The sequence below is a fragment of the Egretta garzetta genome, unplaced genomic scaffold, assembly GCF_000687185.1.
Source record: "Egretta garzetta isolate BGI_Z169 unplaced genomic scaffold, ASM68718v1 scaffold215, whole genome shotgun sequence".
Classification (NCBI taxonomy): domain Eukaryota; kingdom Metazoa; phylum Chordata; class Aves; order Pelecaniformes; family Ardeidae; genus Egretta; species Egretta garzetta.
In genome coordinates, this window is record NW_009259719.1 from 3,060,087 (window position 1) to 3,075,787 (window position 15,701).

Consider the following 15,701-nt stretch of genomic DNA (forward strand, 5'->3'; position numbering starts at 1 on the left):
AAGACAGAAAAATGCAGATAAACACAAATATGTTTTTCTTCCTTCTTGGAAGTTTATCTTTACTGATTTTCACATTCATACTTAAAAAAAAAAAAGTTAAAGAGAAAAGCTCAAATACTTTTTTTTTTTTTGTGGTTCCTATTTCAGACAGGTAATTGAAGGAAAGAGTAGTCTGTAAGAATACCATATTTGAGAATAATTCCGTGGCGCTCTGTTATCATCTCCAGGATTGTGAGAGTTTTTCAGAGTATCAGATTTATTTGTTTATTTATTTACTTATACTTTTCAGGAAATTTGTCATTGACAAGAAACTTGCTTTTATTTAATCACGAAAGTAATTTTTTTTCCTGTCAGTAACTGAAGTAGATAAGTTTTCTTAACATTTCTTATCTTAACTTTAGGAGGCGTGGAGTGTATCAGGCTTGGTGAGACCATTATTGAGTATTCCAATGACTTCAAGTTTTTTATTACCACAAAACTGAGAAATCCACATTATATGCCTGAACTTGCTACGAAAGTTTCTTTACTCAATTTTATGATAACACCGGAAGGACTTGAAGACCAATTGTTAGGTATTGTTGTAGCAAAAGAGAGGTGAGTGTCCCTTTATGGCAAATAAACATTAATTTTTTTTTATGGCATAATTCTAAGGAAATGAGAGATTGATTTATTGTAAAGAAATATGAATGTTACATGGTGTAAATGTTGCTCAGTAACAGCTTTAAAAAAACCTGTTTTTCTAGTTTTCGTACCTAAAAAGTTTTAGGGAAACAGGTTGTCATGTTTACTGTGGTGTAAGTGCCCACAAGCTAATTAAAATAGCAGATGTGAAATCAATGTGTTTTCATGGCAATTTTCTCCTGAAATATTCCTTGAATGTTAGAAAAAATTATAAATATTATTTGAAGTTTAAATGAATTATTGTGATTTTTGCAATGTGACTGAGCTGCCAGACAAGGACGCAGAATTACATGGATTTCGTTTTACTTTTGTATGAAGTAAATGCACAGTACCTCCAAAACTGATTATGACTCTTATCTGAACCCTCACAGAGATACAGAGAAGTAGTATCTGGGTTGTATGGAAATGTCGATGCAATTGGGCTAAACTCTATTTGCTAAAAAAGTGTTTCCAGCAGTAAACTTATTCCTCATACCACTTCGTGGTTTTTCCAGATGGCAGGGATATAATAAAGTAAAACTAGGATGCGCTGACATTTGCAAAATGCTAAGACGTTAAAGTTTAGACCATTGTTTCCAAATGCTGAATTGAAGTTATGCAAAGAAATCTATACTCAGAATTATAAATATATGCTGAACAGTAACAACCTATTCAAACAGAAGACAATATTCACAAATATTTATTGCAGGAAGAGGGAGTCATCTTCATGGGCTTCCTTTAGAGTCAGTGGAAGATGAGCATCCACTGGTTTTGTTGTATGTTTTTCTTCATTAGACCAGAATTAGAAGAGGAAAGAAATGCTCTCATCCTTCAGTCTGCAGCCAATAAAAAGCATCTAAAAGAAATTGAGAAGAAAATTTTAGAAACTTTACATTCATCTGAAGGGAATATTCTGGAAGATGAGACTGCTATCAAGGTCTTGGATTCTGCTAAAATAACAGCTAATGAGATCACAAAAAAACAGCAGGTAAAGAATGTGTATGTGTGCTTTTCTTAACAATACATAGAAATTAAATGTTAAAATTTGCAGCTAGCAGAAGGACTCTGAATTAGATGCAGAGCGTAAGGAGGAAATTCTGTGCTTGTGAAATGTGAAAAAAAATAAAATTGGATTCAATCTAGCATCTTCACTGATTATTTATTCAGTCTTTAAAATGTTTTAAAGAATGTGTATCTGTCTATAATGACTGAGTGAAAAGTAGTAAATTCTGAAATTAAGGTAACATGTTCAGATAAAGAAAGGGACTACTTTTTTAAAACAACAAAATTATTCAGGGAGACATCAATAATCTGGGTATTAATTATTACATTAATAATATAGGTATGTAAGCACAGATTCTTTTGTTACACTTAATGCATAAAATACCAGCTGAAGTCAATGAGAGCTAAATAACATTGAGGAGAGAATAAAGACTTTTTTTTTTACATTTTTTTAATTACTATAGACTTAACAGAAATCAAATATTAGTGTTTTCTCTAAGCTGATGTTGGCCTTACTGCTATTTGTTAATGACTATCAAGTGTAATCTCAGAATTTGTCTGCTGGTCAAATTTTGAAAAACCTTTTTATATTCAAAGTATTGTTTTGTGTAAAGCTGATTTACAGTAGGATAGGTAGAGCTTAAATACATAACCAGTCTGAAATTAGTCATATTATTGTAGAGATAGGTTGATACTTTCGATGCTGAAAGATGCAGTAAACCTGCTATGCCTCTTTTGTTTTGACTATTGCATCCTGTAGTAGAGGTGAATAGATCAGGTTAAATAGATGAGGTAAATAGATCATGTTAGGGGCAAGAACTCATTTTACCTAGTGTAGTCATTACCTGCTGTGATTGTGCCTTCAGGAATATAAAAGTTGTCTTACTCTGCTGTTACAAACTGCTGTAGAGAACTATTTTTATAATGTTATTAAGTAGTAATATTTTTGTACAAAGAATATTGAAAGCTTTTCTTTATCCACTACTATTGATACATAGATTGCAGAGAAAACAGAATTTAAAATAGCTGAATCTCGAGAAGGCTATCGATCTGTTGCAAAGCATTCATCAGTGCTCTTCTTTAGTATCGCAGACTTGGCAAACATTGATCCCATGTACCAGTACTCCCTTAGTTGGTTTGTCAACCTCTTCATCAACTCTATTCATGATAGGTAAATACAGTCTTTCCAATGTAAAATAAGGTGTTTTCATTCTCTTCTTATGAACAGTTCTCTCCATTTTGAAACCATTTACCTCTTATCCCTCCTTAAATGCAGGCTTTTGAAACAAAATATGATCTGTTAATGAAGTAAATGCTCTTTTTAGTTACTGTTTGAGCAAATCATGAATTGTAAGCATGTGCTTTAATTAAATATGTTTAAGAACATGACTTACAGAACGGGTGAAGTCTAGTTCTGAACTAGGCTCCATTATGAACACTGAGTGCCACCACCTAACTGTGGCAAATTGATTTCAGCTCATTATTTTGCTTGGGACTTTTAAAAGAGCTGTAAAACATTAAGTGTAATTGAAATGTTGGGGAAATGGGCATCTAAGTCCCTTGTGGAGCATGTGGGTCTAATACCATTCCTCCACAACCTTAAATAGATTTAGATTTCTTAACTGATTGCCTCAGTTATTCAACTTGAAGTCTCAGTTTCTCACTTCTTTTCTTTTTAGTAACAAATCCAAAATTTTGGAGAAGCGACTTCGGTATCTAAATGACCACTTCACATACAATTTGTATTGCAATGTATGTCGTTCACTGTTTGAAAAGGACAAGCTGCTCTTCTCATTTTTGCTGTGTTGCAATCTTCTCATGTAAGCTTATTTTTGTGAAGTCTCTTAATAACAGAAACTAATGATTTTATTGTCATGGGAAAAGGTATTGATGAGATAGCATGTTCTTGTGCATATTGATAATAATTCCTCTGGAGTAAGGTCATGAATATTTTGGATTTTCTAATATTGGTAATATTTGCAAGTGAAAGAGTATGCGAGTGAATGTATCACTACTACTGGACACATTATAAAAAGTGTGTTCCTATGCTCATTTAAATCAATGGTTTTGTCAATGCTACATCTTTGACTCACTTTAAAGGACTTGGGTAGTGCTACATAGTATTCTTATGTCACGAACAATTGTTATTATTTAAGAAAAAGTTTTAGAAAGAAATCTAAGTCAGTAATGTGTCATCCCAACAACTTCTAGGCTTTTGTCTTTGTTTTTCATTTTATCTCTTCTTTCTCTTTTATGCTTTTGCATACATCATGAGATCTCAGTTGCAGTCTTCTTTCTTCCACCAGCTTTTTAGTTTCGTGTTCCTGTTTTTTTGTAATTTTGTGTAACTACATTGTGAAAGGAAAGATATGTTCAAAATTGCACAATCACAACCATAATGTGCATACTTAATTACACTGTACACATCTGTATATGGACCATTCTTCCTGGGCCAGTTTGTAAGGCTACTGTATTCCCAGAACCCATTATTTTCTATAAAGCCTTTAAAAATCAGAAATAATTGCACTTTTTAAAAATAAATAAGCAGATATATACCATTTGCCTCTTGAAACCCTTACTATAGTCTTAATCAGTCATTTTTACCATAGAGTTTTTTAACTACATAGAATACTGAAATCTGATCTCAGCTGTTACTGCAGAAGTATTACTAAATGGCAGTGAAGTGTAATTATTTTTAAAAAACTCTTTATATTATGCAGAATTGTATCTCAATAACTGAATATTATCCATCTTTTTTTTTAATATAGGGCTAAAAATGAAATAGAACATCAAGAGTTTATGTTCTTACTAACTGGGGGTGTGGGTCTCAAGAATAAGTACAAGAATCCAGATCCATCTTGGCTACCAGATAAGAGCTGGGATGAATTATGTCGTGCAAGTGAAATCTCAGCTTTGAAAGGACTGAGGTATAGTAAAATGTTAATGTGAATTAGCTTTAATTGTTTTTGACCAAAGCGTGTGTAACGTGCTGAAAGAAATGTTGCCTATTGGTTTTCCAAACCGGTGCCAGAATGCCAACATGGTAAAGCCAGCCCGTTTTTTCATCAATAGATTTGCTTCACCTATTTAAGTCAAACACTCAGATCGCTATTATAATATTGTTTAATTAAACTGTTTTTCTAAATTATTTGAGGCATTCCCTAAAGAAACTTTTCTTTTGGAATGTCTCCCTGGTAGAGAAACAGTGTTTCAAGGGTGTTAGTGGAGGCCAAAGGAAGTATATGTAACAAAATTCCACTGCAGTGTTGGCGGAGGAATTTTTCTGGTAAAATCTAATCTCCTGGAATCAGGAAAATTTCACCCTGGATTGAAATATAATTTAAGCCTATATTCTGGAACCAGCATGGCTGTCCAAGTCTTGCATACAAATAGCTGACAGAGCCTGAATATTTGGAGGATTTGGATCTGACTGTGGAAACACTGCTCTGTTAAAAGAAAGTGGAGCTGTTTTGTGTTTCTCCCCCTTAGGAGCTTTAGTAGCAATGTGGATGATCATCCAGCCTTTAAACAGTCTGAGAGTTATCCCATTGCAGAGGACATACTCTGCATGTTGCGTGAAGGAAAATCATTTTTCTTCTCTGGTTGAATTTCCTGGTAATTTTGTTCAGTTAAAGGGTAGAGTTTTCCTGAAATATGAGAGGCAGAAAATTCACCCAACACCTATGAAGGTCCAAGCAGTGCTAGCTGGAGGAATAGGCAGAACTTATTGTCAACTCGGAACCTTTCAGGTAGAGTCTTATATGTCTGAAGCGGCATGGTGGGAAAAGACGTTTCACTCTTCAGCATGGAGAAGCTCAACTGTAGGATTATTTGTTGATGTAAATATGGAGTGGCTTGTATGACAATACAATGTAATTGGCTTTTGATAAACATCGTAAAACAAACTCCAGGTATGTATGGTAATTGTAAGTGCTTTTTTTCTCTAGGAGTCACGTCTCTGAAAATACAGGCAAATGGCAAAAAATTTATGAAAGCAAAGAGCCACAAAGCTTTCCATTACCAGAACAATTGAATAATACATTAAATGAATTACAGAAGATGATAATTCTTCGGTGCTTAAGACCTGACAAGGTAAAATAATCTGTTATCAAGTGTTTGTAGTCTGTTCCATGTCTTGTGGCATCGTTTGCACTGCTTGTTAAAATAACTAATTTGTTCTTCATCATATTTTGTTAAGAAAATAAATTATACTCTTATTTTTCAATTGAGCAATACAAACACCACAAGCATCAGCTGAAAATTTTTGTCTGACGTGGTTTAGTGTATCTTTCAGAGTATGCTCTTTGTTCTAGTTTTGTTCAAGTGCTTGTCCATGTTTAGCTTGTTATGTACTCCAGAGCAGGGTATATTAACCCGAATAAATATACAGATTATCCAGTACCATATGCTTTCACACAAAGGGTTCCAAGGCAAAGAGTGATCAAATGTGTTTATTTGAACAGCCAAGCCAAACTTTTAACACATTCTGCCTTTGGTGCGCTTAGCGAATTGTATTGTATGTACTTTAGGAGCAATTGGTGTTAGGATGTGAAGTAGGTATTGCAATTGCTCCTTAGAATTAGTTGAAAATAATTACATTAATATTAACTAAGGGGGAATGTGCTGGTCCTCCATATCAGTTAAAGCCTGAATTAAAGTCTTAATATAATTTAATACTGTTTATATGAGAGAGGCTATTTCTTATTTTCTAAAAGCATTATTATTCCTCTTGTAAGGAAAGAAAAATGGGGGGGGGTGTCAACAAGAGGTGGAACCTTTGCTTCTGAAGCATTCTGCAAGAGTAGTCTCAAATCCATGCAAAGCAGAGAGGTGTCCATAGGCTCAGGAATTTAACTAATATATGGTACATGAAAGATGATGTTAAATATGTAGTTATGTTTAATTTAAGTTAATGGTTTATCTTTACTTTTTTTACCAGATTGGTCCAGCTATAACAACATTTGTAACTGATAAACTGGGGAAGAAATTTGTAGAGCCACCACCTTTTGATCTAACAAAAAGTTACTTAGATTCAAATTCTACGATCCCTTTAATATTTGTGCTATCTCCAGGAGCAGATCCCATGTCTAGTAAGTATACACAGAGAGAGAAAGCAAAAGCATAGTGCAGCTTTTCAGATTAGGGACCCAAATTTCCCCTTCAATACAGAATGAGGATTATTTTGTACTCTGTGCAAGTAGATTTAGGTGCATCATGTCACACTGGTAAAATTCTGTGCTCCCTAAAAATGGGAATGGTATTTTAAACTGAATGAATTTTATACTCTACATTAAAGCTATACCATCTTATTGTATGTACATTTTAACAAAATAGTAATAAACATTTTAAGCTATTTTTTTTCCTGACATAACTTCTTTTTAATGAAGAAATGCTAAAATCTTTTGCTTTCTGTTCAAGGCCTCCTGAAACTTGCAAATGACAGAGAGATGGTTGGAGAGAAGTTTCAGTCCATCTCATTAGGACAAGGACAAGGACCTATAGCTACAAAAATGATTCAAAAAGGAATGGAAGAAGGAACCTGGGTTTGTTTACAGAATTGTCATTTAGCTGTCTCCTGGATGCCAACACTGGAGAAAATATGTGAAGATTTTAACATTGAAAAATGTCATCCAGTCTTCAGACTTTGGCTTACTAGTTACCCTTCACCAAAGGTACACGCATTGCCAAATATTCAGTATTTGGGGAAAGGAAAAGTTGATTACATTTTTAGGAATTCATATCCCTGAATGAGCTGATAATACGGAACTTTCCTGAAATACAATGAGGCTGTTGAAGAGCTAATTTAATTAAGAAAGGATATTTTTAAAAAAATAATTGTAAATGCAGTAATACCAAGCTTTCTTTGTAATATTTTGATACTGCCATGTGTGATATTTTGTGTACTAGTGAATGGAACTGTGTATGGCCAGTGTATATAGTTAACCAGGTTTTTTGCTGTCACTGAGGTTTTGTTTCACATAAATTCAAAAATTTAATTTTGCATTTTATTTATAAGGTGTTGAATATCAAGAAAATATTTTAAAATATGGGTTAGTTGTTTACAGCAAGGTCTTACTTTCTTGATGCCTTTGAAAAATTTTTTTTAAAAGCCGTTGATGATTAAAATGTAATTTCTTACAGATAATTGTTTATATAACAAACACAGAGTAATAGTATCTTGTTATAACAATAGAGCATCTACTCCATGCTTTCTGAATGCAGTTTTGCTACTTTTTATTTCTAGTTTCCAGTAGCCATTCTGCAGAACGGAGTGAAGATGACAAATGAACCTCCTACTGGTCTCCGGTTAAACCTACTGCAGTCATTTCTTTCTGATCCTATTTCTGATCCTACATTCTTCTCTGGATGCCCTGAAAAGGAGCTGGTAATTTGCTTATCTCTTGATAGTTTTATTCTTTTTTTTTTTTTTTTTTGATATCCACAAATACACTGATTTCTGAATATTACAAACTGAAGTTTTTACTATGGTTGTAAATTTGGGTTTTGCAATGATAAAGATGATTAGCTGAGAATTACTCTGCCAGGTAATTTCATGTGGCAATATTTACAATGGTTTTTTAGGCTTTATTGAATTATGTACATATTACACACATTACATAATGTACATAAACTCTGTTAATTCATTAATAAGGCATACCCATCACTATTTAGGTGGTAAGCACTGAGAAGATCTTTTCTTGCTACCAGGGACCAGTACTGCGGTGTCCATATGTCTTACTGATAAGTGATGAACCATTTAGCTAATCATTACCTGTGAAGGAAGAGAAAAAACAGAGGGATTACTCAGAGGTATAGGAGTATGGTAATCAGTATACACAGGCATAAGTGGGTGCATCTAAGGATTTCTATTAAACAGTACATCTGTATTTTATGTTTTTCTAATGAGCCTTAAAAATAAATATCTGGTGCTCTTTGAATTCTTATGAAGTCAGCTGCCCTTTACATGGAAGAAGAGAAAAATCTTATATAATGGTACCTGAGGAAACTAACTAAATGTGCTTGCATATGTGGCAACTATGCACATATTTGTTCCCAAGTCAAGTAACCACAGCATACTTAATAGTTGCCTGTATTTGTCCCTAGACAGAGAGTGGTAATCAGATGGTGTGTTCTCTACATAAGTTACAGACTAGCAAGACCATATAGGCTAGTTAATAATTTTTTTTTGTTCTGTTTTTCTCAAAGGTATGGGAGAAACTGCTCTTTGGAGTTTGTTTTTTCCATGCTCTTGTTCAGGAGAGAAGAAAATTTGGGCCTCTTGGTTGGAATATACCCTATGGATTTAATGAATCAGACTTGCGAATCAGTATCAGACAGTTGCAGGTAAAATCATCTATTGCTGCTACCTTTTAACTCTGATCTTGTGAAGCATAGGAACAAGCTGATAATCAAATAGGAGCGGTACACTTAAGTTACATCAAATGTTCATAGACTTTCATTACTTCATTTCACTATAAAGGCAAGGAATATCAATCCTATTATAAATATTTTCAAAATTACAAATGAAATAAAATTAAAAATGATTCTTCATGACATTTAGATTCATATAGATGTATGGTATATAATGAGTATATATGAGTATAAGAAGAGTTAAAATTGTCATACAGAAGAGCTCTCTGTGCTTTAATAACACCATGTCAGTGACAGTCACCTATTATGGTGCTTTTTGTGGTTAGGAGGAGGATTTTTTTTTTTCCTACATATGTACTGTTAATTCAGCAGAGCCTCAGACTATTCTCCTTCCTTAAATTGAAATGCTGAACACTACTTGACCTTGAGTCTTCTGCAGGCCCTGTGTAGAAAAGTTAGGAGAGCCAAAACTGTGGATTACAGAAGTTGAGCCTGAACAGTTTGGAAGAGTTATCGAGAAGTCGATGAAAGAGATCAGAGGGTTCTGAAGGTTGGAAGAAAAGTTATGTGAAATGCACATTCCTTTGTGACACAGAAAAGCGTCCATGTAGAAAGTTACACTGGAAAAACTGTCCGCTTGTAAATAATTCAAGAATTGGATGACTTACAAATTTGGACATTCATAAGAGGCTTTTACTACTAATTCCTCTTTATTTTAAACAGTAATTTTACCTGAAAAAAATTTCAGAATTTGAATTTCCAACAGAGAAAACTGTAAACCACAGTTTTGCATGCATTATAGCTTCCAGCCCCTTAGTCTGTAGGTCACACTGTTGTTCTGTGGATATTTCAAGTCTCTAGAATTATTCATGTCTTCTGTTTCAGTTATTCATAAATGAATATAGTCATGTTCCTTTTGAAGCTGTGTCTTACCTAACTGGGGAGTGCAACTATGGAGGTCGAGTGACAGATGACTGGGACAGACGTTTACTGCTGACAATGCTGGATGACTTCTATAATCCAGACATAATTGAAAATCCTCATTACACTTTTTCTCCCAGTGGCAACTATTACGCTCCACCAAAAGGCACATATGAGGACTACATTGACTTTATTAAGGTAAAAAGTAGCAACAAGATTTTGAACAGTTACAATGATGATGTGCTAAAAAGGGCTTCTTTGTATTAAAAAGGTAGTTTTGCAGCGTGTTAAACTGGGTGCTTGGCTCCTTGCCTAACATCCTTGTATTGTCCTTGCTGTGATTTAGAATGTTTCTGAGAGGGAGAGGGAATCGGTAAGTAGACAGGAGGACCTAGCATAGATAATCAAGAATTCCTTGGAAATGGCTTTCTGTAAGTGAGGTGATGGCTCTACCACCAGTAATACTGTCTGCGAATACCTAGCCTTAAGGTACTTTTCCACCTTCAGTTGAAGTCAGTGATAGTTTTTCACTTGGCTTCTTAAAGAAGACTTGTATTTAATTCCTAGCATGCTGCTTTATCTCATGCAGATGTTTATTGTTTATTTTGTCTTAGAGTCTTCCCTTTAGTCAGCAACCAGAGATATTTGGTTTGCATGAAAATGTGGATATTTCAAAGGATCTTCAGCAAACGAAGACCCTCTTTGAATCTCTGCTTTTAACACAAGGAGGCGGCACCCAGGGAACTTCTGGAGGTGGTGACAGCACTCTTCATGAAATTGCAGATGATATTCTTAGCAAGGTATTGTATTATACCAATGACTCCAATTTATCTTTTTACAAAGCAGAAATTCTTTAACTGGAATCTTCAGTGTCAAACTGATTTTGTGTTGGAGAATAAACCTACTGGGAGGAATTTAGTGCAATATGAAAGTAAGAACTTGTGTGGCTGTAACAGACCACAGCTGTATTTCAGTGAAAGAAGTTGTATTAAATAGGTAAAAGATAGGAGACAGAGAGAGAAAACAGAGCAAACACAACTTGGAAGAACAATTGATTCATTCATGTGAATAAGTTTTAAATTAATAAAATTGAAACATGAATAAGTTTTCATGGTATGAAAAATTCTAGGTGGTTTTTAAAAGATAACATCACTTAAAAAAACCCATAATTTTTATTTTGATTAAACCACTAAATACTGTATTGATGAGATACTCATCAGAAAGTTTAATGGTGTCTTTTACGTGTGCAGATGTGAAAATCTGCAGAGTTTAATATAATACCAATGCATAATGATATATGGAATGATTTCCAAATATGTTGTCATCTACAGCTTCCAAATGATTTTGACATTGAAGGTTGCCTAAGTAAATATCCTGTGAAATATGAAGAAAGTATGAACACTGTGTTGGTGCAAGAAATGGAAAGATTTAACAAGTAAGTGTGTTATATTTCATTAAATGTAACTCAAATCATTCAATTTGCAGAAAAAGTTTTCATGCAAGTCATACACTGTGAACTCAGTTCTGTGGAATATTTTATTTATTTATTTTGTTCCCTTCTAATTGCCTGCAGTGTTACCTGCAGTCCAAGCACTATTACTCCTTGTGGAAAATCAGAGTGTAGGATAGATGTCAGGATAAATATCTAGGGGCAAACCAAAAGAGAAAAATACATGATAGAAGAAGGGAGTCTGAGAAAGCACTTGGAAAAGAGAATATGAACAGTATTTTTATGTCCCCCCCTTTTTTTTTACTTGACTTTCTTTATCTTCAATTTTTCTTCTCCATATTTCTGACCTATAGGGTAAAGGGGTTAGAAACTGTAATACACACACAGTTCTAATTTATGAAACATAGCTGGAAATATTTCTGCTTATTTCTTTATTGTCTCACATGCTTCTGTTCTAAATTTTTCCTTTTTTTTCCCCTTTCTGGATGCCTGTCTTCTTATACCTTATTTTCACATTTATTCTCCTAGGATTACAAACCTATAATACCTTTAATTTTCAATTTGGGTCCCCAGTCTCTCTTTTGACTTTGTTTCCTAATTTTCTTTTTTATCTTTGCCAGCTCCTCCAATCTTTCTTCCCATTTTTCTCTGTCCTCCTTCTTTTCTATTTGTCTCTTCATGTGTCCCAGTTCATCTTCTCCCAAACTTTGAGTAATGCTCTCTGGCCTTTGATCTCCAAGTTTTCCTTTGTTGCAGACCCTACCCATCTTTTCTTTTGTAATCTAAACCTTTTTCCTTCATCTAGTATATGGGGATAGTATACATTTGTAGTATACATAGTATACATCTAGTATACATTTGGAGTTCCAATTTTATCCTCTTACCAAACAATACAGAGTGTATCAAAGATAACAAAATAATTTAAGCTATTCCTAGACTCAAATAAATCTGCACAAATGCACAAATCCACGACTTTATAGATATGGCTAATTATGCAGTTACATAGCAGCTATACAGGTTCTATAGTTGATTCCATAATTCTGTTTTTAATTTCTCTCCAGTGAGGATGTTGTGTTTTATGAATCATGCAAAATGCGTGAAAACTCTGTTTTATATTTTAATTCTAGTTTAATCCGAACTATTCGTATTACGCTAATTAACCTGAAGAAAGCCATTAAAGGACTGGTTGTTATGGATGCTGAACTGGAGGCTCTGTGTGGCAGTCTGCTTATTGGAAAAGTTCCTGAGAAATGGGCTAAGCGTTCATACCCAAGTCTAAAACCATTAGGGAGCTATATTCTAGATTTTCTAGAAAGGCTGAAATTTTTACAGGTAATTTACAAGAGGCAGTACTATCAATTATTAATCTACTTCTTCATATTATTTGTCCGTTATGTTAAAGAAGTATTGGGAAAGAAGTGATAGATTTTGCCTAGATTTTTCTGAGTACAGTTATGTAAAAAATAGTCAAACAACATGGGATTTGTCTCTTTTTGATTACTGAATGTGTTGTTTTCCTCTTTCCAGGATTGGTATGAATTAGGGAAGCCCACGGTTTTTTGGCTGTCGGGATTCTATTTTACCCAAGCCTTCTTAACTGGAGCAATGCAAAACTATGCTAGGAAGCACAGGATTCCTATTGACCTTCTGGGATATGAATTTCAGGTAGAGATAACTTATAAATCCATATGTTATTAATCTGAGTCCTGATGTTGCAGTGAGATGTAGTAAGTAAACCCTGACTGGAAGGTTCATTTTACAACTAACTCACTGCAATTTGAAGACACACATTTAATTCTTTGGCAATGTAGGCATGTTAAATAACATCCATAAAAGAGATATGTTAAAACGAGTTCTATCACTGGACCTGGACCTCCACTCAAGAAAACAGCCTATAGAGTACATATTTGTCTGTGTGATTAAAGCCTTATTTTATAACCTACAATAAAGGTAATTAACAAACCCACAGAAATATGCTATCTTTATAGTTTTGTATAAAAATAGTACTGAAAGGAAGGTATTACTGTATTATTCTCATTTTGGATTATCTTCTGAAAATTGACTATTGGCATAATACCTCAAAAAACAAACATTATGAACGTTTAATAACATAGAACACTTACTTCTTGTAGGTTATTCCTCAGGATACTGCTGATACTGCACCAGAAGATGGTGTTTATATCCATGGATTATTTTTAGACGGAGCTCGCTGGGATAGGACCAAGTCAGTAACAAAGTGTTTTACTATGGTTCTGAAAACTTTCTTAGGTGCTCAAACAAGATTTGTTTGAATGTTTTAAGTGATTCTTTTCAAATTATTGAAATAACACGCCAAATGAAATACTCTTTCATGCATGGAAAATGGGGAAGAAAAAAACCAAAAACCCAAGCAAGTAACAACCAAAAAACACACACCAAACCCCTCTTCCGTTTAACACCAAGCCACAAATAATTACTTCATTGCTTTCTTTCACCAGGGGAATGTTGGCTGAGCAGTATCCCAAATTGCTCTTTGATATGATGCCAATCATTTGGATAAAGCCAAGTGAGTATAATTTCTTTAAGTGTGATCTATTCAACAAGAAATTGCATCAGTGAATTCCTTTTTTACATAAGATCAATGCTTCTACCTTCACCAAAGTAGCCAAATGTGCACAGAATTCATGTGCATCTGCATCTCTTACATTAAAATTGGGCCTGCTAGCTTGACTCAGTCTCATCTCATCTGAGCAATAGGACTGTCCCTCTCCCCACATATGTTTATAATTGTGGATTAGACAAAAGGACTAGTTAAATGATTTTTTTTATAAATATGTTTAGGTGCTGCCCAGTCTTTTTTTTCAACCAAAAGTTAATTTGGGTAGGAAAGCACATGGTGCTTGAATTCCTGGCTCTACTCAAGTTGAGGACAACTTTTGATTGACATAGAAGACACTTGGTATTTTACCTCACATAATTTAGCAAGGTTTGCTCAGGTTATTTTTAGCTGCTATGCTAGTTGTCTGTCATATTGGTAAGATATTTTCTGTAACTCTTGTTTTCTTTGATCAGGAGCAGTAAACCCCTGTTTTTATTTATTCACTTAAGCAGCAACTTAGATGCTAATAGGCTGTCTTACAAAGTTTCCATTTTTTATGCCTGTCCTTTCTCTTGAGGTTGGATGAACCTGTTCAGACATGCATGATTTTAGACTTTGCCCAAGTTGCATGTAAGCAGTCTAGGCATACAAAGAGTTCCTGCAGAGTTGTGTCCTTGGATCTCAGGTGACTTGAATTGAGGTTAGGTTCTGTGGCTGCTGGACCAGAATTCTTGTGGAGCTGTTCAAATCTCATGTATAAACTATGCTTTATTTTAATTTGTCTTTGAATGATTATAAAGCTGGTAGAATCACAGAAAGGTATTGAGTCCTGAAAACAAATTGTAGTTAACTTAGTTGGGTTTAAAAACAAGATGCCCAAGATGACACAAAAAAGGCCAGATGATTTTATTATGTTACTCACTTGCATTTTTATTTAGCTTTAAAGATGTTACTGTAAATACATACTTACTTTGTATGTAGATTCTGTCAATAGATCTGCTGAATGTAATATATTATTTTGGGTTTTTTTTGAAGCTGCAAAATCGGACATGAAGAAATCTAATGCATATGTGTGCCCACTCTACAAGACAAGCGAGCGTAAAGGGATCTTATCTACTACTGGGCATTCTACTAACTTCGTCATTGCTTTGACGCTTAACACAGATAAACCAGTTCAACACTGGATCAAGCGAGGTGTTGCATTGCTCTGCCAGCTGGATGACTAACTTTGGACAGTTCAGATACAGACTTCACAGGATCCCATTCTTTTTGTTGGCTTACAGAGGAAGTGGAACATACTGTGTAAAAGAAATATCTCAGCTTTTTTACATTAAAAGAGGGCATGCAAATATTTTCTGATCCTCAATATTTTGTCTTAAATTAAATAAGTATATACTATTATTAGCATTTTACAATCTATAAAAGGTACAGCTAGGGTTTTAGCCTTTGGTAATATTATTAATGTATAAACATCAATTTTATGCATTAGTCAAATAACAAAAAGTATATCTTAATGGAAAATTAAAATAGTCTGCACTTTCTGCGAGAAACATTACAGCTAATGAACTTGAAGCATTAAGAATGCTGAATCGTGTGAGTGAAAAGCTGGTAGGTAGTAGTAGGTTTTGGGCTTTCAGTCTGGATTTATATATAGCCTATGCTCTGTCATAACAACAGCGAAGACTGCAGATGAGAAATCATTTAACTATCTATAGTAGG

The 15,701-nt window shown here is 34.2% G+C and overlaps 1 protein-coding gene across 13 annotated transcripts in view; it reads left to right on the forward strand.

Moving 5' to 3' along the window:
• The window catches only part of DNAH12 (dynein axonemal heavy chain 12), a 75,293-nt gene that overhangs the window by 57,340 nt on the left and 2,252 nt on the right, over nt 1-15,701 (forward strand). For 8 of the 13 annotated variants that reach the window (XM_035894787.1, XM_035894774.1, XM_035894776.1 and 5 more), the window contains 18 exons: nt 402-594; nt 1,456-1,648; nt 2,661-2,833; nt 3,342-3,482; nt 4,431-4,589; nt 5,610-5,754; nt 6,602-6,752; nt 7,081-7,334; nt 7,907-8,047; nt 8,869-9,006; nt 9,919-10,152; nt 10,569-10,754; nt 11,286-11,389; nt 12,532-12,736; nt 12,932-13,069; nt 13,537-13,628; nt 13,882-13,949; nt 15,018-15,315. In XM_035894787.1, coding sequence (XP_035750680.1) covers nt 402-594; nt 1,456-1,648; nt 2,661-2,833; nt 3,342-3,482; nt 4,431-4,589; nt 5,610-5,754; nt 6,602-6,752; nt 7,081-7,334; nt 7,907-8,047; nt 8,869-9,006; nt 9,919-10,152; nt 10,569-10,754; nt 11,286-11,389; nt 12,532-12,736; nt 12,932-13,069; nt 13,537-13,628; nt 13,882-13,949; nt 15,018-15,208 — 2,906 coding nt within the window. In that variant the 3' untranslated portion in view covers nt 15,209-15,315. Of the gene's footprint in view, nt 1-401; nt 595-1,455; nt 1,649-2,660; nt 2,834-3,341; nt 3,483-4,430; nt 4,590-5,609; nt 5,755-6,601; nt 6,753-7,080; nt 7,335-7,906; nt 8,048-8,868; nt 9,007-9,918; nt 10,153-10,568; nt 10,755-11,285; nt 11,390-12,531; nt 12,737-12,931; nt 13,070-13,536; nt 13,629-13,881; nt 13,950-15,017; nt 15,316-15,701 lie in introns of those variants that run through there. The other 5 variants (XR_004842070.1, XM_035894777.1, XM_035894783.1 and 2 more) reach the window with 4 other exon arrangements.